This window comes from Grampus griseus (genome assembly GCF_964374135.1).
Source record: "Grampus griseus genome assembly, chromosome: 16".
Taxonomy (NCBI): Eukaryota; Metazoa; Chordata; class Mammalia; order Artiodactyla; family Delphinidae; genus Grampus; species Grampus griseus.
The window spans coordinates 34,533,683-34,556,320 of record NC_139010.1 but is presented as its reverse complement, the minus strand read 5'-3'; the positions used below and the strand labels follow the sequence as shown (position 1 = coordinate 34,556,320).

Below are 22,638 nucleotides of genomic sequence, written 5' to 3'. Positions count from 1 at the left end.
ACTGTTAGTCTTGATTGAGGAGAAAATAGGTATAATAAACACACACATCTAAACAGGTACAAAGTTTATTAAAACAAAACAAAATCCCACGAGTCATGTATAAAGAAAAACCTAAAAAATAGAAATAAGTATTTTTAATGGTGAAAATAAAAGACCACTCAAATGTGAATAAAATTAAATAAGCCTGTCAATATTAATATAATATAATTAAGGTGTTAAGCAAATTAATGATGGCACTTATAGTGATAAAATTATACTCAAAATTAACTATGTCAAAAAGGTTTTATTTGAAATGAATAGCAGATGTTTAGTTATGCCGTAAAATCATTTTTTAAGTACACGTGAGACAAATGACCATAAACACATCTGATTGGTAAAAATAATGGCATAAAGGATATGAGCAGCATCATTAACAAGGGGAATTAAATAGAAAGATTTTGAATGTTGCATCTTTGAGTTAATAAATTGCCTTTTTAATGAAACATTTAGAAAAAAAGGCTATTAATTCGTCCATGATGAAAATCCTCACTTATTGCAAGATCGGCATATTTAGCCATGTAGATGTACAAATGTGGTCTATATGTGATCTATAAAGATCACAGTCTCAGACAACAGTGATGTAAACTTTTGAAATATAAATTTAAACAATATTCTCTCCTTTTATATTTTTAATCTCTTTGCCAAATAACAATTGGGTCAAGATGGAAATTGGGGCACAGTAACGTCCTGTTTAAAAAAATATTACATGCAGCTCACACAAAAAAAGTCATAGTGTGAAGTACTCCTGTTATTAGAAAGAAAAAGAAAATAAAGCTTTTAACCTCATTTAACCAAAATTACACAAATAATGAAGTGAATGCTAAAAAAGTTTTAAAAAACGTAAAAACAATTTTAATAAGTGAAAAAATAGCTAAAATTCATTGAAATTCTGAGAATTTCCTAATAAATGCACTAATAAATAAATTAGTGCCTACTAAATGCACTCAACTGGGGAAAAAAAACATTTAGAAGAGAAGGAGATATATATTTAAATTGTACAATAAAATTATGAAATTAAAGGACAATACTTTCCTGAGTTAAAGAAAAGAGAAAGATAGCAACAAGACTGTCAAAAAACTATGCTACTGAAAGGGATCCTGGTAGGTTCATTTATTGGTAAATTCATTTAAAATACAAAGCAACCTATATATATATATAGGTTGCACAATATATATATAGGTTGCACATATAGCTGTTGCACAAATTGCTCTGAAATTTGGGAAATAAATGGAGCCTTTTTTAAGGTATTCTGTGAAACAAAAGTAAAACATATCTAACATAACAGAACTTTAATAAAAATTTAAGCCAGGCCAATTTCATTAATGAATATTAAATTAAAATCTTAAGTACATTATTAGTGGTTGCAATTAAGCAACAGGATTAAGTTTATGCTATGAATGCAAAGATATTTCTATACAGGCAAAACTATTAGTTTAATACACCGTATGAATAGGTTAATAAGAATAAAGCATTCCATTAGATGTGTTTTGATAAAAAGGTCTATGCACAAATATTTATCCATACCCAATAAAAACATATTGAAATATATGGACTAACTCTTTATAGTCTGGTACAAAATAAAAATAGTTTTAATAAACTATTTGATTTAGTATCAGTTTGGACTGTTAAATCAATAATATGTGAAAAACAAATAAGAAAACTTAATAATGGAAGTCTGTAAGGCAAAAGATGAATTATTTTCATCCTGCATGATTACAAGCCTGCAAATGGCAACTCAAATTAAATCTAACAGAAATGTTTAGTCCATAGGTATCTAGATATAAGATAAAAATACAAAAATTAGTACCTTTCCTATATCATTATAAAAAAAAATATATATATATATATATACAGGGCTACTGTATACTACTAGCTAAGCAATAAAAAGATATAGGTTTAAAATCATCAACAAGGACTGTGGATGAAAACAAAAATAAATCTATGGACTATCAAGAGTATTGCAGAAGCACTTGAATAAATGCATAGAAATACCACTTACGTGGATGAAAAAATGAAATATTATAAAAATGAATATCTCTAGTCAAGACTCTAAGTCTATGGGCAAAAATATTAATAGCACTTCTCCCTGGAGGCTGGTATTGCCATTGTTTTTTTTTCTTTTTAATCTGCATTCTATAAACATAACAAAATGGGCCTGTATTTCTTTAAAAGTAATACAAATAAACATAAAACTTAATAAATGGGTTGTTATGATTTAAGGATATCAAAGTATAGTCGGATAAAGTAAAACAGTAAAGAAAAAATAAATTGTAGTACCAGGAATTAAAACCCACTCAAAAGCAAAGTTAATTAAAGCAATGTGGAATGGCATACAAGAGGAAATATTATTTAAACCACACTCAAGAAAAAGTTCATACATTATACACATACACACACGGATACAAAAGTAAGGAACACATTAACACAAGAAAGGAAAGGATTCTTCAAAAATGATTTGGCTGTTTTATCACTTTTTCAATATACAAAATGAGCATGTGTTCTGGCATGTCCAGGATAGTTCAAGTTTAATCCTCACAACAATCTTACTGAGCAGGTAGCTATTATCATACCCGCTTTACAGATGAGAAAACTGACTAGAGCAAAGTTAAATGAATTTTGCTATTCTTAAAGCTAGTAAGTGATGAAGTGATAATTTTTTCTCATGTTTGGTTTTATTGTTTTTGTTTTCGTTTTGCTAGCTCAATGAATGATGCTGCCCAGATGCCCAAACCAGAAACTTGTCAGTCCCCTTGAATCTCCTCTTTCCCTCATACCTTTCTTCTTCCACTAGCAAATAAATCTTGTGATTTACTTCCTTCAAATCTATCTTTATTTCCTCTTTAAATTCTCACTACCAATATTTCTTTAGATCATTGCCTCATCCTCCTTTCTTAATCTAAAGGCTTCCTTTAATTCATGCTCTTTTAAGACAGCTTTGCTCCTGGGTCATTGATGAGGGATGTGAAGCTCATTTTCCCCCAAAGGTGTTAACTCACTTTTCAGGCAATGAAAATGGAGCAGGGACAAAGGCTAGACATTCTCAGACTTACAGACCTCCAAGAATTAGAACGGAGGTAAAATGAGCTTGAAAGCGAGACTCCCAGGTGCCAGGAAGCCACAGTTAATTTCGCTCCCTCCTACCAAACCATTCCTCAGATCCAGGTTTCATCCTCAGTCCTCCAGTGGGGAAGCATCCTTAGGAAGAACCACTCTTTTCAGTGTAACCCATCACTCTTGGGGGTTTGGAGAAAGAAAGACACAGGAATGACTGCCTGAGCCTAATTAGTACTCACCTATGTTCCTTCTGTTCCCCAGCCATGTGCACTGCCCTGATTTTATCAGCGACCTCAGCCTTAGAGCTTAGCCACGCTGGTGTGAATACCAGTACACCAGGCACCACCACAGATGGGGAAAAGCAAGAGCAAGCTTGCAGCAGCTCTTTTCCCAGGTTACCCCACAGCCATCCCAGCTGTCTCCTACTCTAGGCTTCTGACAGCACATACTGGAAAGTTCAAAACTCTCTCTTCCCATCAGCAGTTTTCCACAGGGGTTGCTCACCATGTTTTCCCTATGTTGATGTTGTCTCTCCAGGCTAATGTGAGGGAAGTTACAAGTATAACTCCTCCTTCCATTAGTTCTCTCCCCTGCAACTAAACTGATCTTTCTGAACAAACCAGAGAAACAAACAAAACAATCCTCTATAAACAGTTATAGAAAGTTCTCAAGTCCCCAACGACTATTAGTGGCATTAGTGGCTGAAAGCCCAAGATTTTCCCTTTCATTTGATTGGCCAAATCTTTCTGCCCCCCCTCCCCCGCCCTTTTTAGTTCAAACACCTGGTGGAGGAACGCTAAGTTCTATCAGCTACAAGCATTTGTAGTCTTTACCACAAGGTGGCACCATTGAGGAAAGCGGTAACCCTTCAAAAGTATCCTATTCCATCAAGACTTGGAAGCTTTGTTTGCAGAAATTCCAACCAAGAGGTGTTAGTCTCTCTGCTTCCCATGATGATAGGATTTTTTTTTTTTTTAACTCCCACTCAATATCCCAAAGTAGAGGAGCCAGAATAGAATGTTCCACCTCCACTATATGATAATACAAAATCAGCTTAGTTTCTAGGCTGTAAATTAGAGCCTGGGTCACCACTCTACTCTCCTGCCTTCTCCTAGGGAGCTCACCTTTAGAGCTTTCAGCGTCCCTTTAGTGAATCTTAACCAGATCACTCTCTTCTACCCAGACAAGTCCCCGTCACTTTGAATTTGGAGGAGCATGATTTTGGTTCTTGATCTCTTCTCTCCTAAAACGCCTTGAGCTCCTTATTATATTAACTGCTTATTCTTCTTGAGAATTCTCCATTCCAAGGGGTCCGGGCAGGGGCAGGCTAATACACACACACACACACACACACACACACACACACACACACAACAGCACACAGAGACACATACAGATGATTTATCCTCATCCTACCAGACTGTCTCATACTTACAAAATTAAGAGCGCCTGTTTCAATAAAAGAATGTTTCTGCAAAGCAACTTATTGTGCTTTGCACATGCCGAGAATGAAATGGAAGCTTCTACGGATCAAGATATATAATACGTGCATAAAATGAACGTTACTCACTTGCTTAATGTTTCTTACTGTTTTGCCGTTGCCTTCAAAAATTTACTTGTTAAGTAAAAATAAAATATAAATTCACATAATAGCCACATAAAGGATAAAGGAAAGTGCTTATTAAAGACACAGGCATTAGATAATAATAAGGGGCAAGTTTACACTTATTAAATTAGCAAATAGAATCTCAACTACCCGACACAGGCAAGATATTCTTGGGTCAAGAGCCATGAAAACGGTCATACCCTTGTGCCAAGCAATTTCACTTCTAGGTTTCAATTCCAAAGAAGCACCACAAGAAAAGTACTCCATCTATGCACAAATTTCACTGAAGCACCTAGCACAGGCTTGACAGAGAACGAGCGCCCAATGAATGTGTATGGAAGGCTAGATGGAAGAGAGAGAATCAAAGAGAGAGAATGAAAGGGAAAGAACAATTAGAAATTTTCTAAACATGCCTCCATGGAAGACTTTGCTAAATATGGGTACCATGACTACCAGGACAATAGTAAGTAACTTGAAAGTGACAATCGTAGAGACACATGGAGCCACATGGAAATATGCCCATAAGGGGTGATGGTGTGGGGGCATGGGGAATAGAATACAAGGTTGGCCTGCTTTTGAGAGACTACCACGGAATTGTCTGAGTATATAGGCACGGACTGGAAAGAACACTGTTAGAGGAATAGCGCCATCTCGTGGCATGGTTGATTCGATCTACTGGTGTGGTAGCAGTGAGGGTAAAGTACCTGTCTTGAATCTACTAACACCGCGGTGAAAGTGTTTTTGATAAACCCAAAGTTGTCAGTGATCAGGGAAGCAAAGAAGAGGGCTTATGACAGCAAACAGATCAGTGATTCTCAGTGTTGGCTGCCCATCGGAGTTTTAAAAATATAGATTTTTAAGTCCCACTTACAGAAATCCAGATGTGTTTGTTCTACATGTGGCCTGGGCATGTGAATGCTGGGTCTCCCTGGGTGATTCTACCACACAGCTAAGGTTGAAGCACATGGGCATAGGGCTTTGTTACCCAAAGCCGGGTCCACAACCGGCAACACCACGGCATCCAGAGGCTTTTTAGAAAAGCAGAATTTTAGCCCCGCCCTTGACCTATTGAATCAGAATCCGTATTTTTTTTAATACATTCTAGTTAAATTTTAATTTGCATCCAAGAGCAACCTTAACCAATGCAGCCTTTTCAATTTTTATATTGTAACCTTAGTTTTAGCTTGAAGCATGACAAATTTGTTGGCATTATTTTTCTCTCCTATATTAGCCTTTCTTTTTATTTTTTAACATCTTTATTGGAGTATAGTTGCTTTATGATGGTGTGTTAGTTGCTGCTGTATAACAAAGTGAATCAGCTATACATATACATATATCCCCATATCCCCTCCCTCTTGCGTCTCCCTCCCTCCCACCCTCCCTATCCTACCCCTCTAGGTGGTCACAAAGCACCGAGCTGATCTCCCTGTGCTATGTGGTTGCTTCCCACTAGCTATCTATTTTACATTTGGGAATGTATATATGTCCATGCCACTCTCTCACTTCGTCCCAGCTTACCCTTCCCCCTCCCCATGTCCTCAAGTCCATTCTCTACGTCTGTGTCTTTATTCTTGTCCTGAATTTTTAAAAAAATTCACAGGTGAGTACATGGACACGCCAGTGCGGAAAGCATTGGCAGCAGTAAGTAATAGGTTTGCTTTGTGCTGCCTCTTCTGCGAGAATCATGCCTTTCTTAATTTAGAATTTCATCTTTTGTACCTCAAACGACAGAATAGCTATGTTTTCTTCTGGAAATATTTGCTCTTTCTGAAATCCTTCTGCTTTTCTTTGATAGAAATTCAGTAAAACACGTAATGTTTACTGACAAAGGTGAAAATGCAAGAGATCACTCAGTTTCTTCACCCGATCTTAAAATTGGAAGTGACCTGAGAAATTATCTCCAATCACGCTATTTTACAATGAAGAAATTAAGATCCACAGAAGGTAAGATATTACCAAATGTCACATGGTGAGGAAGAAGCAGAGCCTAGATTTAGAACATCATCATTTTTGACAAATCAGAGCCGTCCTTTTGAAAATTTAGTCTTCCGTTGTAAAACCTGCTTAGCATTTTGTCATGTTTACATGTGATGGCTTTCTTAGTTTGAAAATAATATATTTTTTAAAAGCCTTAGATGAATTATCTTGGTTGAACTAAATTCCTGGGGAAATAGGATTATTGCCAACTTTTAACACGTGCTGTATCCATTTCTCAGAATGTTGCAGAGAACAGTTTCCCCCAACTTGAACCTTCTGCTCCTTGGGAAGAATACTAATTGTCTAGCCTAAACCTATGAGTCAGAGATGTGGTATATAAAATCCCCCTGATGAGGTGCTGGCTTATAAAACTGCTGTGGATGGGATGGGCATAGGATGACATCATGTTGCTGGTACCCAGGAATTCTCGTTTAGCAGATATATGAATTAACAAGCTAACTAGTAGAGATAAATAAGGGCTTCCAAGGCTTCACAGACATATTCTCAAGTATATGCAGAAAATCTTGCTCCGAAATAATTACTGAGCTGCATATGGGTGGAGGATGCATCGTAGTGGCAGAATTGTGAAAAGCCCCCTGGGATAGGGGTAAGGGTTGCATCGTGTGCCAGGCAGCACGACTGATTTAGTTCCTCACTTCTCTAAGTATGACCCATGGGCCAGCAACATGGGCATCACCTGGGATATGATTAGAAATACAGACTCTCAGGCCTCACCCCAGACCTACTCTACATGAATTTTCAGTTGAACAAAATCTCCAGAGGATTCACCCACTCATTAAAGTTTGAGAAACACAAATCTCATTCACTGCTTCCCAAATTTGTCTCCATAATGGAATCATCTGAATGCACAATTGCTTCCTGGGGGCTGTCTCAAGACCTGAACTGGAAAATTCAGAGGAGGAGGCTGAGAATCTACGTTTTTAACCTTCAATCTTGATGATTTTACAACAGTGTTAAGCCTGACAAGGTTAGAAGACCAAGAGCTTGAGTCCAACAGAACTGAGATTGGTGCTCAATCCTGCCACCTACTGGCTGTATGTCCTTGAAGCAGCTACTTTCCCTCTCCAAGGTTCCTTCTGGACATCAAATGGGGATAGGACGCTCTTTTGCATATTTAACATGAGAACTAGGCAGACAATCAGGAAGTAGTGTACAAAGGCTGGAAACTTCTGCCTTGCACTTAGTAAGTGTGAAATGGAAGATGGCTATTAGCATTTTTGTCTCACTATTAACACCTCACATTTGTCCTCTCAAAAATGCGGGTGGTAGGTATTGTCAAGGGTTCTCTTCATTCATAAAATTTATTTTTACTGAGTAGGTGGCAGGTTCCAGAAGCAAAGATGAACTCACAGCCTAGTGGGAGAGTCAGGCAGGTGAACAGGAATATTATAATAGAAACACAAGTTTTGTTCACAAATGAATCATTTCATACATCCAGATAATGTTTTGGTTAGCTTGTGGGGGGAAGAGGTCAAAGCCACTATTTAATATCATTAAAACAATCATTATTTCTTTCACATATGCTAACCCAAGCAGAAAGAAAAGAGCTTTCCAGAGCACTGAAAATCAGACCTTGTCACAGAGTAAGGCTCCCACGTGACTTCAATTGTGGCTGTAAATTAGCCTAGGAGAACGCCACAAAGTGTAGCAAAATTATGACCTTATTTAAAGTTGATGTCTTAACAGCTCATCCTTTCTGCCAGTTCTTTCCAACTTAGTGTTTTTCATTCTCCATCGTTCTATTATTAGCCTCTGCTTTATAACTGCTGGAAAATGGTTTTCCTCTAGCAGTGGAGCCTCCCCCGACGCACATGTCCCTCCTTCCCAGGACTCAAAGCTGAGAGTTCCTAATTGAATTTCTGCCCTTCAGGAGTACAGGGTCACTGGGATCAATGTGCTGTCAGAGGACTCCAGGGAGGCCAGGCTCAGGGCATGCTGGCCTCTTGGCATCATTTTAGTCTCTTCATACTTCTGTCTTGGAGCACTCATCTGCCTCAAAGCCTGGGGCCTGTTTGTTTAATGAAGTCTGCTGTTGAAATGATAACTCCTTTCCCCAATGGGAGCTCTAACTGCATTTATGATGTGTTTAAATGAGAAACTAGTCTTTAAACATCTAGAAAGTTGCCCCATTTGAGGAACTCTCACGACCTTTCTTCTTCTGGTTTCTGCCTTATATAAGTGTCACTGTTTATGCCAAAATGCTACCTGACTCATTATAAGGGAAACCCTACATGTCTACCTTACTTTGACCTCCTGTGAGCCTCACAGCTCTCCTAGAGAAAAGAAATACTTTTTAAATTGGGAAAATGTAGGACATTTTACTTGAACATGACAGTAAGTAACTTTAAATGTAATTTCCTTACATTTTCCCTGAATAATTCAACAATGATCATGGTCAAGGCATCCTTGAACGGATGTGTTTAATTTGTCAGGAAAATTGTAGTGCTGGAAAATCATTGCTTATACCTAAGATGTTAATAAATTGATTTTTAGATTGTAGCTATTAAATAGTCTGCAAATATTTCAAATATATGTAGATACAAATCATAAATTAATTTTGGATAAAAATAATGAATCTTGATTTCATAATTTAAACAATGTGACACGTATTAAGTTTGAAAAACCATACTCTTGTCTGCTCTTTTCACTAACCATAAAAATTCTGAGTTTGAGGGAATGGAATTTAAAATGTCATCATGCCTTGATATATTTTTGAGAACTACCTGGACACAAGAGAGGAAATAACTCAAGGAAATAATTCAGAAAAGAAGTGACCAATTGCATAAAGAATTTATGATATGAAACTGATTATTCTTAATTGCATCTAAAATAATTTTAAATCTCCTCCTCGTGGTTTGAAGGGAATTTTTCCCAATAACAGCTCAACTCTCCATGCCTTTGTTGGCAAGCCAAGAGCAGGCTTCAAAATAAGAAATGAGTAGGCTCTTATCTTTCCAAATGCAAATTCATATGTTACTTCCTCTCAGAAGCTCTCCCTGGCTTCAGGACCATTGGGTTTTGGATTCTTCTATGCAGATATGAGCTATGCACATATAGTTCAAATAGACTGGATGATACACATCACAGAACTTGTCACACTGAATTGAACTAGAAAATGCCCTTAACTGTTTTCTTATGATTTTTTTCTGAGAACATTCATCACTATATTCCTACCACCTGGACCTGAAACATTGAATATGCTTAACAAATATTGGTGGAATGATGGGATTAATGTATAAAACTGACATTTATTTTTTAGTGTATGTAGGACTAAATCTTATACCACTCACATATGGCATATATATATCTAAAAACACATTCTATATCACTCAAATATGACATATATCTCCAAACAAGATATTCCTCAACTCATGTTTACTACTTTCATTTTTTTCCTATTCCTTATTTTAATTTTATCTTTGATTTCTTGTTTTTGTTTTAATTTGCAAGGGGGGATTGTATGTATATGTACTTGCTGAAGTTATTTCCTCCAAGTTTACCAGTCTGGTAAGGATTTCCTTATTATCCCAAGTATGAGTTTTGGTGCCCAGGGACTGTCAGCATTTGCCCATCAGGGCATCCTGTAATGCTAGACTGTGTCGATGCTTGGTGCTCCAACTAACAGAATGTTCTGTAAAGGAAGGAACCATTTTGTTTTGTCTGCTATTGAATCTCAGTACCCTGCACTGACTACCCAGTAAGTATAGCATGTATGTACACTGTGTGTGTGTGCACTTGGGTGTATATAGGATTGATTTTTTGCTGCAAGCTGTTTTCGTGATATTCATAAAACCACCAGAATAGTTGTAATTATAAAAAGTTAAACAGAGTTAGAGATGCAATCCAAGATAAACTTCAGAAACACTATTTTCTGTAAAACAAGGAGGGCTTGGTTCTCCCATCAATTTTTTTTAGTTTTCACAAATAATAGCTAGGCATATTGGTAACTGAAGAGAACACTAATTGGATGTTGGCGTGTACTTACACAGATTTGGGGTACAGTGGCGAGACCCTGCTCTGCCTTCTTATCCAGACCCTGCAGGTACTTAGTGACTCAGGGAGCTCTCAGCTGACTGGGGGAAACTGGGAATAATACAGAGGTTGTGTAATATTGTGACATTTATACCACGAAAAACACATAGCATACATATAGCAAATGATGGTCTGCTTTTCTAGGAAATTGAGTTTTGTCTAAATTAAAATTAGAGCAATAATAGACCCTATTTAGCTCAGGGCATTCTTGGTCTATGCTTATTTTACAGAAGAAATTATTAAAACTGTCCATTACATCTCAAACATTTTTGGGTTTGGAAGACAATCTATATGGTCACTCAGATTATAATATGTTGGGGAATTTAAATATGTATATATCACTTATACATAATTATAAATATATGTATATATTTAACCAATACTGTGGTATCTTGAAAGATAACCAGAGTTTATATGTTTTATTTTTAAGCAGTTGGGATTTTAGGATTCCTGGACCACTAGGATTTTAAAGGAAAGATGTTAGTGGAGAGGTTAAGTGCATAGACCCTGGAGTCAGCCTGCTTAGTCTGAGTCCTGGGTCCATCGCTGTATAACCTGAGAAATGCCCTTGGCCTCAGTCATTACTAAGCTCTCTCCAGGGCTGCTATGGGTGCCTGACACACAGGAAGCACCATAGAGACATTCCCTGAGTTTATTCTATCAGGTAGATTTGCCGATGCTCTTGCATTTGGGGAGTATAATGATCAGAGTACACAAAGACTGACATTTTGGTATATACAGAGACAATGTGATCAGGTCCTTAAATCATCTTTTATATTTTTTAAAAGACGCCCAGACCAAAGTTAATTGGAAAGAAATACCATCCTCAGGAATGTGAAATGCTGCCCAATGCTCTAAAACTGAGGCTAGAGCAAGAGAACTTTCAATAGTAGACAGAGTGTGGCAGAGCGCTGCAAACTCCCTCACTGCGACAGAAGATGAGGCAGAACATCTGACCCATCATTGTTCTGACCTGAGAAGGTTTTCACTGGAATGTTTGCCTGAGGAACCTGCCCAGCAGGGTCTGTGGGACCACAGTTAGTACTATACAAAAAAACTATACATCTATACAAAAAGACCATCACTATCTAAAATGATATTTATGGATATATGTTCTTAGTTGTTTAAATAAACTTGGTAAAAATAATCTCTATTCCACTCAAACTGCAGCATATGCAATCACAGCATTCTGACTGTGTGTGCAAGCTCCCAGACTGTCCCTGCCATAACAGGACTGTGACCCCTGCATGCAGGAAGGTGCCCGGGGTGGCAGAACCAGCATTGCCGTAGAGTAGATACCTGAAGGGCCCTCAGCCTGCATGGACTGAAGAGTAAGAGGGGATTCCTCTCTTCACAAATTGTCAACAGGGAGAATTCCCCTAACCAAAGGTGGCTTCTTGTTCCTGCTTTGCTCCTAAACTTGCTGCTTGAAGAGCTACAATGATCCTTGATTCTGAAAAGTGTTCTCGCCCATGATCAGGTATTATTGTGTTTTTAAATAAGTTTCCGGGTGAGTTTTCTTTAACTTCCACTGGTGGGTCAAAGCTGAATTCTGTGTGCTGGGAAACTCTGAGTACCCAGCTTGAAGCCCTGGCACAAGTCAACTGATCTTACCCCTTTTAAGCCTAAGTCGCCTAATTAAATAGAGAGATGATACCCACTCAATTTCTCTCACAGGATTCCAGCACACATGCTTTTGTTAGGTTTCCAATATGAGCAGAAGGGAGGAAGAGGAAAGAACTATTATACATACTGTCTATTATACATTTAGAATTTTTCTATATGTTGCTGCTTTCAATTCTTGCATCAACATTGTAGGGCAGGTATTAGTGTGTCTGGCTGGCTCTCTCTCTCTTTTTTTAAACACAGGACTGAAGGTTCTGATTAAATCACTTGCCAAAAAACTCACATAGCCAGTATAAAGCCGAGTAGAGTTTTTAACTCAAGTCTTTTCATCTCGAACACCCACATTTACCTCATGTACCTCTTACCCCAAATCATATAAAGAAGCGATTTAAAATCACAAACATATATCAATTCTTCGATACAACAAAAAAAACCCAAATCATGACAACTACCTCAAGAAACACCATTTCATGCCTCAAGGAGAGCTGCCAATCCAGTTAGAAAACATTGAAATAAGGTTAAGAAACCTTTCACCATTAACTAAAAGATATGTTATTATTCTTTATCAAATGTGCTTTCCCAGTCCTTTGATATTTCAGTAGCCCTCTAAGAAAAACCAGCTCGGGTGGAATGCAACCAATTTAAACCAGAAGAAGTAAACCACTGCCTAAGTGTCATGAAGTTGCCCAATTATGTTCACTGTGTTGTTTGCTTTCTGAGTTAATAAGACGATTTTGACGAACTTCATCCACAGAGCAGAAAAAGATGGTTATAATCTGGCTCACTTCTTCTCAAGGGCAGTCAGTAGACCTCCTGGTATGAACATAGCTGTTGCACATTACTCAAATTACATCTGGGCTGCAGCAAACATTCTCATGAACAATTATCAGATGAACTTGAAAATTCTTCTGAGACTCTTACCCTGCTATTCAATTCCACTCTACAGAGATTCTGACACTACGCTTGGAGTTATAGACGTTTCATCATCCACCCTCTGCCGTCAATGGAGCTCAGGGACTTCTGCCAAAACCCCATTTCCACCCCGACTTGCTACAACCACAGGAAGTCATTAGTGGCCGCTCTCAGAGCACTTACTGGAGAAGCTTTGGATAAAGAGGACCCGCCTTAAGTGGAAGAGCTAATGGACCTCCAAAGTGATGGAGCAAAGCACTGACAGGGATGTCCTGTAATTTTATACGGTATATCATAGGGATATTGTTACATCGTGCCCAATCAAGTCTCTTAAACATGGAAACTTTGATTTCAAAACCTACTGAAGCAGAACTAGACACAGTGATTAACAGCAGTTCCTGGTAGGGCTCTCCTCCCCTTTCGAATGCTACCCACCTTCCACTCACCAACTCCTACGAGCATTTTACCCAGCTAGCTGCACAGTCCATCAGCCGCTTTATGGAAGTACTGCCTCAGGCAGTGGTTGCTATTGGACTGTTTGCCTGTTTTTCCAGCAGTTCCATATTTCAAGTGATCCAAGCATCTTCAAATGAACTGCCTGATAGATTTCCAAAATGATCACCACAGGTCATATTCAGCTCAAATGCTATCCTTTCCAAAGTTTTGAAAATCCATTTTTGCAGCAAGGCTGGTACAACATTTAATGAACTTCAATTCAGAAGAGATACATCCTTTTCACTTAATTTGGCCTGAAAACACACTTGGCCCATTTAAATGCCTAGCAATCTTTTCAGTTACAACTGGCTACCTCTTTCAACTCTAGTGAAATATGCTACAAATAGCACGATTCCCAAAGTTCTTAAAATTTCTAGAAATGGCATAAAAATAAATATAGTAAAGAATATCCTGCTTTTATTCAGGATATTTTGATTCAAGGAGTTTCTAGTGATTTGCTTTCCTTCCCTACCCAGCTTCATTTCTGTAGGATGTACCTTCCTATTACTCAATCCATTTTTTTTGTTTCAAAACACATGAATTCAGCATGGAAAATCATTATTATAAAGAGCATAAATGATTTTTTAATAAAAGGAACAGGCACATTCTAATGGGCTTGATAGTGTTTAATCTGGAATGGCTTAATTGCAAGTCCTCTTATCAGCCTAATAATAGTGAATTATAATGACCTTGATTTAACAGAGACAGGGACGCTATCTTTCTCAATGGAAAGATGAGAAGCAGGGGTCAAGCGTCTTAACCAGATGTTACATAAATGAAATACATGTACAATGTAGTGATCTTGGAAAACTCATAAGGTTCAAAGAAGACAATAGCTGTAAATCCGATTAGCCTTTTTATTCAGCTTTTTCTCAGAACTGGATTGCTATCATATGTTCAACTTTACAATTTTATATTCTGATTTTTCTACATAATATGATATAATGAGCATTTTCACATCCTTAAAATTTTGAAAATTCCAGTTACGTTGAATTCATCCAAGGTGTAGATATATTCTAATTTATATAGACATCTAAATTCAGGTATTCTTCGTTCGTTTGTTTTGCTGTTACAAATCCTGTGGTAAACATCCTTAAAAATAAATCTACATATACAGCTCTGTAGGCTGAATTCTTAGAAAGAATTCAAAGATGTTGAAACATCACCTACAGAAGATGTTTAACAAAATACGCTCCCTCAAGTAGTGAATAAGACAGTGTTTTTTACTGCACCCTCACGAAACTATCTGCTTTTTAAAATCATTACATATGATAGGCAAACAAAAAAAGTTAATTTGCATTTTTTTGTGAGGCTGAGTATTTTTCATGCTTACGGGTTACTTGGATTCCTTTTCAAGGGAAGAGGATGTTCCTCTCTTTTGCCCATTTTCCTATTGAGATTTAATTTTAGTGTTACTCTTATTGATCTATATGACTTCTTCAGAATATCAATTCTTTGCCATATTTGTTGTACAGTTTACTGACACTTTATCTGTCTTTCGATTTTGTTTCTGATTTATGATATTCAGATCAAAAAAGCAATGTTGTGTCAAGGCTGTTAATTTTTCCTTTCATTGCTTTTTGCTCAAAAGGTCCTTTCAATTGCTGATGTAAAGAAACATGTTATTTACTGCTTCCCCTAATACTTTATTTGTTACATTAACTCTTAAATTCATTAAGAACAACTTTTGGTATATAAGGAAGAGGTAAAACTCCAACTTTGTTTTACCTAACAGTCAACCAAGTTTATCAAACAACCAGACTCTCATTTTCCCCGATTTATGAATCTCTCCTTATTCTACACTAAGTTCCACAACATACCAGGTTCTATGTTTCCTAATCAGTCAACCAATAATCAATGATTATATTGTAAATTTAGCAACACCAAGTTTGCCTATTTGTTATTCTTTAAAATCTATCCAGTTATTTTTATGATCTTGGTATTCCTCTTAAATTTTCATCAGCTTGCTCTATAATTTCCATTCTCACCATAAACAGTCTTTTGAAAGATCTGAAAATGCACTACAGAGTGAGAAAATAACAACAGAAAACCATGAAACCTCCCTCCCTTATCCCAAGATTTGCACTTTTAACATTTTGGGGCATACACTCTCAGGATCTCTATCAGGGACGATCTAGGTAGCTTTGTTACTATTCTTCCTCGGCAAGGAAACATAAGCATTTCAGCATGATCGATTTTTCACAACATGGAAAAGATATCTTGATCCAATTCACAATTGGATTGCAATTTATTTTTAAAATACTAAAAATATATATATATAATCTTAACTTCTCTCAGATTTGAATGTTTAATCTTTGGAGACATGTAAAAAGCAAACTATTTAATGAGCTAAATTCAGGTACACCCCTTAATATTGCTGCTCTGATCTATTAACTTGTGGTTTATTTAACTTGCAACAGAATCCAGTTAGTAATGCATCAGAAGGATAGCCCTGGTAGCATGCCAATCACACGAAAGTCATTTCCCTTGTTTTCCTGATTTCCTGGAGATGAAGTATTTCACTTACTCCAAGTGCATTACAAAGCGCAGTGCCATTTAATTCCTAAGTTCATATCTGTATGTATTTATTCAACAGTATCTTTGTGATAGGAGATGTTCAATAAACATTTGTCGAATGGAGGAGAATAAATGAAACATACTATTTAAATAGAGTACTGTATAAAATGGCACATTATTAATAACTACACTGGAATTCTTACAAGTGGCTGATGCAAGAACAAATGGTAAGCCTTTTATTCACAGCAAAGCCTGGGAGATGAATAGCTGACACACGCAATGTGTGATTTCTTCGTATGCACTAGTAGGAGATTTATATGCACTTATTAACCTACTGGAGTTCCAGTTCTGTCTAGGCTGGTCTTTTGTCATGATTAGCTATGTTGTGACTCTATGTTAAATAAATAAAAGGTTGTCTGTGCTGAAATATGCATGAACTATGAAGACAGGCCCAAATTATTATACATGTACATCATTCCAGCCAAAACATAGATATATCTCTGCTTGTCTATGTTAAAAAAAAAATCAGACATGTACATATGTGCAAAAGAAAAGAATTATCTTTCTGGACCTGAGATCTACTGTCATAGACTGGATTGTGTCTCCCAAATAACCAATGTTGAAGTGCTAACCTCCAGTACCTCAGAATGTGACCATATTTAGAGAAAGAGTCTTTAGAGATGCAATCAAGTTAAAACAGGGTCATTAGGGTGGACCTTAATCCAGTATGACAGGTGCCCTTTTAAGAAAAGGAAATTTGAATAAAGACTTGTACAGAGGAAAGAAAATGAAAAGACACAGGGAGAAGATGGCCACCCTCAAGCCAAGGAGAGAGGCCTGAAAGGGATCCTTGCCTTGTGGCCCTCAGAAGGAAACAACCCTGCCAACACCTTGATCTCAGACTTCTAGACTCCCAAACTGTGATCAAATATATTTCTGTTGTTTACACCACCCAATCTGCAGGGCTATGTTACAGCAGTCCTAGCAAACTAATACACCTGTGAACTTAACAGAGACTATAGTGAGGCTGTATGTTAAAAACAAATAGGAATTCTTTTGTTTTTTCAACATTCTCAGTTTTTGAAATGATGAATCAGACCTGCCTGCGTATAGTGGTGGGGCCTGAGTTGAAACTTCCCTGGGGTAAAACACCATCGCAAAAGTCACTGCTTTAGGTAAGGCTTCTGATTCATCCCTTCATCAATTATAAATTCAAACCTATTTGACGGCACTGCCCACTTCCACATATGACGCCACTAGACTGACAAAAGTAACATTAACACATAGCTGATCACCAATAAGAGCATGGATGCACTTCGTGCTTTGAAATGGTACCTCATTCTTGGCTTTTCCCTTGAGGTCTTCAAGTCACCTGCGTGCTTTCTACCTGTGTGCTTTCTACCTGTGTCTGCATTGATCTAATAAACATAACAAGAACAGAGAAATGTGGGGGAGGAACCATTCCCACTGCCCTTGATCCCCAACTCAGGTTTTCAGAGGACAGAAATGGGTGGTGACTTTTGTAAATGAAGTCAATGTAACGGCACTGCCCAAGTCACATGAAAGCCACCATGTCAAGGGTGATGCAAGGCGACGGGATACACAGTGGCTCTCACGGAGATCGGCCACTATCTGATCAGCTCTTCCAAACCTGTGTCACTGTCCACTGTGAACTGAAGCTAGCCTGTGGAGCCAGGCAGGATTTGCTGACACATTCTAAGTTCATAACTATAAGGCACATTTCTCTGTGCCATCTTAATAAAACAACATGGAATAAAGTTTTATAATAGCAAGAGCGAGAGAAGAAAGTCATAATTTTCCATGCTTCATGATTCGGAATAATTAATTTAATAACTGTGTCATATGAGAAGAGTAAATAAAGAGAAGGAAAGGGGTGTAGATATATATGATCACTGAAGCATATACAATTGCAAGGAAAAACAAATTACCAGGGTAGCGCTGGAAATAAAAGCTTGGTGGGAAATATTTTTTAGATGCTAATTTGATTCTGCTACGGAGCCTTAAAGCTACAGTGTCTACAAGACCACTATCTACCTCCACTTGTTTTTATTTTTAGCAGTTATCTAACCTTTTGTTTCTAAAAACCCATTAAACACCTTCTTGATCTCCACTGGGAATTTTCCCTGTTCTCTACCTAGACTATAACAGGACTATGATTTCATTTACAACACCTTGCCGGAGAGTATTTCATCATCAGAGGTGTTTAAAAAAAAAAAAAGGACTGAAATTAATAAACGAGGGCAGAATCGAAATAAGATGCAGTTTCCTTTGGACACAGTTACAGTCTCTGGGGTTTGGTTCACAGTAAACATTGAGACTCTAGATCTTAGCTGAGCAGTTTCCTTGCCACGCCACAACCTGTAGGTCTGCAGGAAGAGATTATTTCTGAGTATATGTGCCTAAATCCCACACCAAAAATACAGGCTTCTAAAGTGAGTAAATAATTATTTCTATTAAGTCGTTACATATAAAAGTAAACCTTCCTTTACTTAATCAGGTGAAACATCTTGTCTAATTTAATTCAGTTTTCCTTCCTCAAATACTAAAGATACCAGCCTTGTTCCTTCCCACATTAAAACTATTGATTCTGCTATTCAAACACTGGACTACATGTATCACATTGCATATTCCTGGAGCTCAGCACCCCCTTCCACCTCCAGGCCTCTCTGAGGACCTGCCCTCAGTGCCAGTCGCCGCAGTGACTTACCGACAGTGTTTATGGGACCCAGTCAAGGTTTCAATCACAAAGCACTCGCCATCATTGAGACAGTAGGCAAGGTCCTTGTCTCGGCAGGGTTTGAAGTGCTCAGACCGCTCCGTGGAATATGTCGTCGTATCTGTTGAGAAACACAGAGAAAGGCTGTCAGAAGTTCATTCTGACACCACCAGCTCCTGTCATTGGGCTGGACCTGTGCACTGAGACCTTCTTATGGCTACTGACTCCAGCCAGACAGGATGGAACCTTCACTGTACTGAAAAAACACAACTGGATATGACCATTTTATAGACTGAATGTTTGCGTCCCCCCAGAATTCATAGATTGAAACCTAACCCCCAATGTGATGGTATTAGGAGGTGGGGCCTTTGGGTCATGAGTGGGATTAATACCCTTATAAAAGAGACCCTAGAGAGCTCCCTCACCCATTCTAGTCATATGAAGACACAGCAAGAAAATAGCCCTCTATGAACTAGGAAGTCCTAACCAGACACTGAATCCACAGGCACCTTGATCTTAGGCTTCCCGGCACCCAGAACTGTGAGAAATAAATTTCTGTTGTTTTTAAGCCACCCAGTCCATGGTATTCTGTTATAGCAGCTAGGACTAAGACAACTACTGGATCCAACTGTCTTATTTCTCCACAAGATTTTAACAATTGGAATCACTCTAGGCAGGTCCCATTAGAGGACACATTACCAGTAAAAGTTGAATGACCCTACAGTCAAATATCTCAACTTTCATTAATTGCAGTGTTAAGCAACATGTTGTATTAAAGGATTGAAACAACATTCTCTTCCCGTAACTGTTGTCAAACGTCATTAAATATCTGATCAACGTACATATACTGTAACTCTTCTATGGAAACCAATGTCAGTTTCTGTGTGTGTGTGTGTTTTTATCTTTTTTAAGTTATGGCTGTTAATTCGCTAATAGCTAAGCCAATTATTCTTTCATTTTTTCCTTTTATTATGTAATTAAAATGCAAATGTTCCAAATGCTGAAACAGAATCTCAAATGTGAGGAATGATTCTGGTAAATATTTAACACGACTAAATTACTGTCATTTTTTAGCATTCTCTTAAACATGTGTTTTTTAAATCATAATCACTTTTTTAAATTAAGTTATATATCCATATCAGCTTCCTAAATATGAAACTAATAATAAGCATATACGCTCTACTAGATGAAAAATCTATTATAACATGTAGACATTCTTCTTTCAGAGTTTTAAGCAACTAAAATATTAGCACCAATTTCATTGCACTATTCAAGAAACATATATTTAAAAAGCCAAAGATGGATACATGATTCAGCATGTAAGCTCTTTTTATTTCCTTTACGTGGATATAGATTAATAATAATGTTCCACAGCATGGGCCACTGTACCAGTTTACTAAATGGAGGTCACAATGAGGCTCTTCCTACCCACCATCCGAATGGAGGGGAGAGTTATTATCCAGAAAGAAAATTCACTCATGTTCTCCCCAAACCTAGAAAGCCTCAATGGGCCCCTTTCCCATAGGAAGAACTCCAAATTCCTAAGTAGAGCTAAGAAAAACATAGACCAGGTAGAATTTTGCCTGTCTAGCCTCATCTTGCATCCTAAAACACACAACTTCATTTCCAACTATCATCCTATTTCCCCAATACCAGGAACCATCATACTGATCCTTCTTCCTGGACCATCTTTTTCTTTGCTGGATAACATCCAGCAATTCTTCAGAGCTTATGTCATCTTCCCCTTGTGTCCTCCAGAACCTTTTATTACTTGTATCACTGTATTCAATGCTGCAAGTAACCATTTGTTTACACCTTTATCTGTTTTAGTCTGTAAGTTCCTTGAGGTCAGAGGTTGAGCCTTAATCAGAATTGGTGCTCAGTAAAAATGTCTGCAATAGATCTGATAACTCAAGGTGGGGGGGGGAAGCAGGGGGTGGGGGTGGGATGAACTGGGAGACCGGGATTGACATATATACACTAATATGTATAAAACAGATAACTAATAAGAACCTGCTGTAGAGCACAGGGAACTCCACTGTACAGCAGAAACTAACACAACATTGTAAAACAACTATGCCCCAATTAAAATAAAATATGATAACTCTAACATCACTGAAGTTTAAACACCATTGATGAAAGATATGATCATTAAAGATATCATTATAATCATCTAAAAGTTAATGTATATCTTACAATAAAAAGTTAGACATAACTTTCACATTAATGTTATCATTTTAGTATAGTCATTTTAATATTGATAAATATTGCAAAATAATCACATTGCCTTCAGATTCACACAGACCCTACTCATATGCTATTCATATACTGTGAGCATTGAAAAATCCACTTCTAATCTTCTCTTTCTTGATCATACAATGGGAACTCATTTTTTCTACTTCAAAATATTTGCCTGTTAATACTTTGGCATGAAATAAAGGCTCTGCAAAACAGACACATTTTTTGTTTGTTTGTTTGTTTTCCAGAAGATCTCCTCTACAGGGAAGATTTGTTATTCAAGACAGTATGTGACAAATAGTTACACAGACTCAATCTCTCTTTCTATGGGAAATATTTAAAATTCAAGAGCCCTGAGCCAAAAATTCAATATGAACCACCACACAGTTGACTACTACTCTGACCTCTGAAGTATATTAATTCATGATCAGTTAAGTTTTCCTTTAGTTTCTTATTATCCATTTATTGATATTCACTGATCATTCCTCTAAAAACAGCTTTTCATTAACATAAACTACAGCATAAAAAGGGACATCCTTATTTTATAATCAGTGGTTTTAACAAGCTGCAGACTCCAAGAGCAATACAATGGCAAAGCAATCACAATCAATTAGTTTCCATCTGACAACTGTCTCTGGTGGTTACCGCCCTATCCTACCAACCACTTTCTCCATCGCTTTACCATCCATCAGCACAATACACAGGATCAGAACCAAGTAAAACGCCTCTGCAAAGGCCCAAGGTGGGGGAGTACAGAGATGTCAAGTCTAACACGCCCTCACGTTTTCTATTTCCATAGCTTAGAGAATCCCAAAATTGATTTAAGATCCACATGCTTACCCCTCACAATGACTTGATGAAATTCTAAGAGAACATCCTTATTAAATATTTTAAGTAACTTGATTCAGTACACAACAGAATATTAGTCCTGATTCTTCTATAGATAAATAAAATGCAGTTATTAATAAATTTGAAATCTTAAGAATTTACCCATGCATTTCACTATATAGTACCCATATAGCACTACTCACCTAAAATCACAGAGGTGTTGGGAAAGGTAAATAAAATTCACCATGAGGTGAAATTTTACACTTGTAAGGCATCATGCCAAATATGTAAGTGGAAATATAGAAAAATTCCTTAATGAAATCACTAGGCTGCTATACTAACCCTAAGACCACCTACACACTTTTGTAAGGTAAATCATAAGTATAGTGTGTCTAAGTCACTGTTAGCCTGTCTATTACTTACAACCAAACACAGTCCAAAGAGATGGTAATAATTTTGGATAACAGCCTCCAATATTTATAGATCTGCTTATAAGTACATGTATGTATACATTTAATGTTTAACATATACAATATATTGCAAACATATAAAATAG

The 22,638-nt window shown here is 37.2% G+C and overlaps 1 protein-coding gene across 7 annotated transcripts in view; it reads right to left on the bottom strand.

The window, feature by feature from the left end:
- Positions 1-22,638, bottom strand: part of NRG3 (neuregulin 3) — a gene marked incomplete at both ends in the record, with an annotated part of 1,059,148 nt that overhangs the window by 557,807 nt on the left and 478,703 nt on the right. For all 7 annotated transcript variants that reach the window (XM_082673011.1, XM_082673008.1, XM_082673012.1 and 4 more), the window contains one exon: positions 19,008-19,137. In XM_082673011.1, coding sequence (XP_082529137.1) covers positions 19,008-19,137 — 130 coding nt within the window. The remainder of the gene's footprint in view (positions 1-19,007; positions 19,138-22,638) is intronic.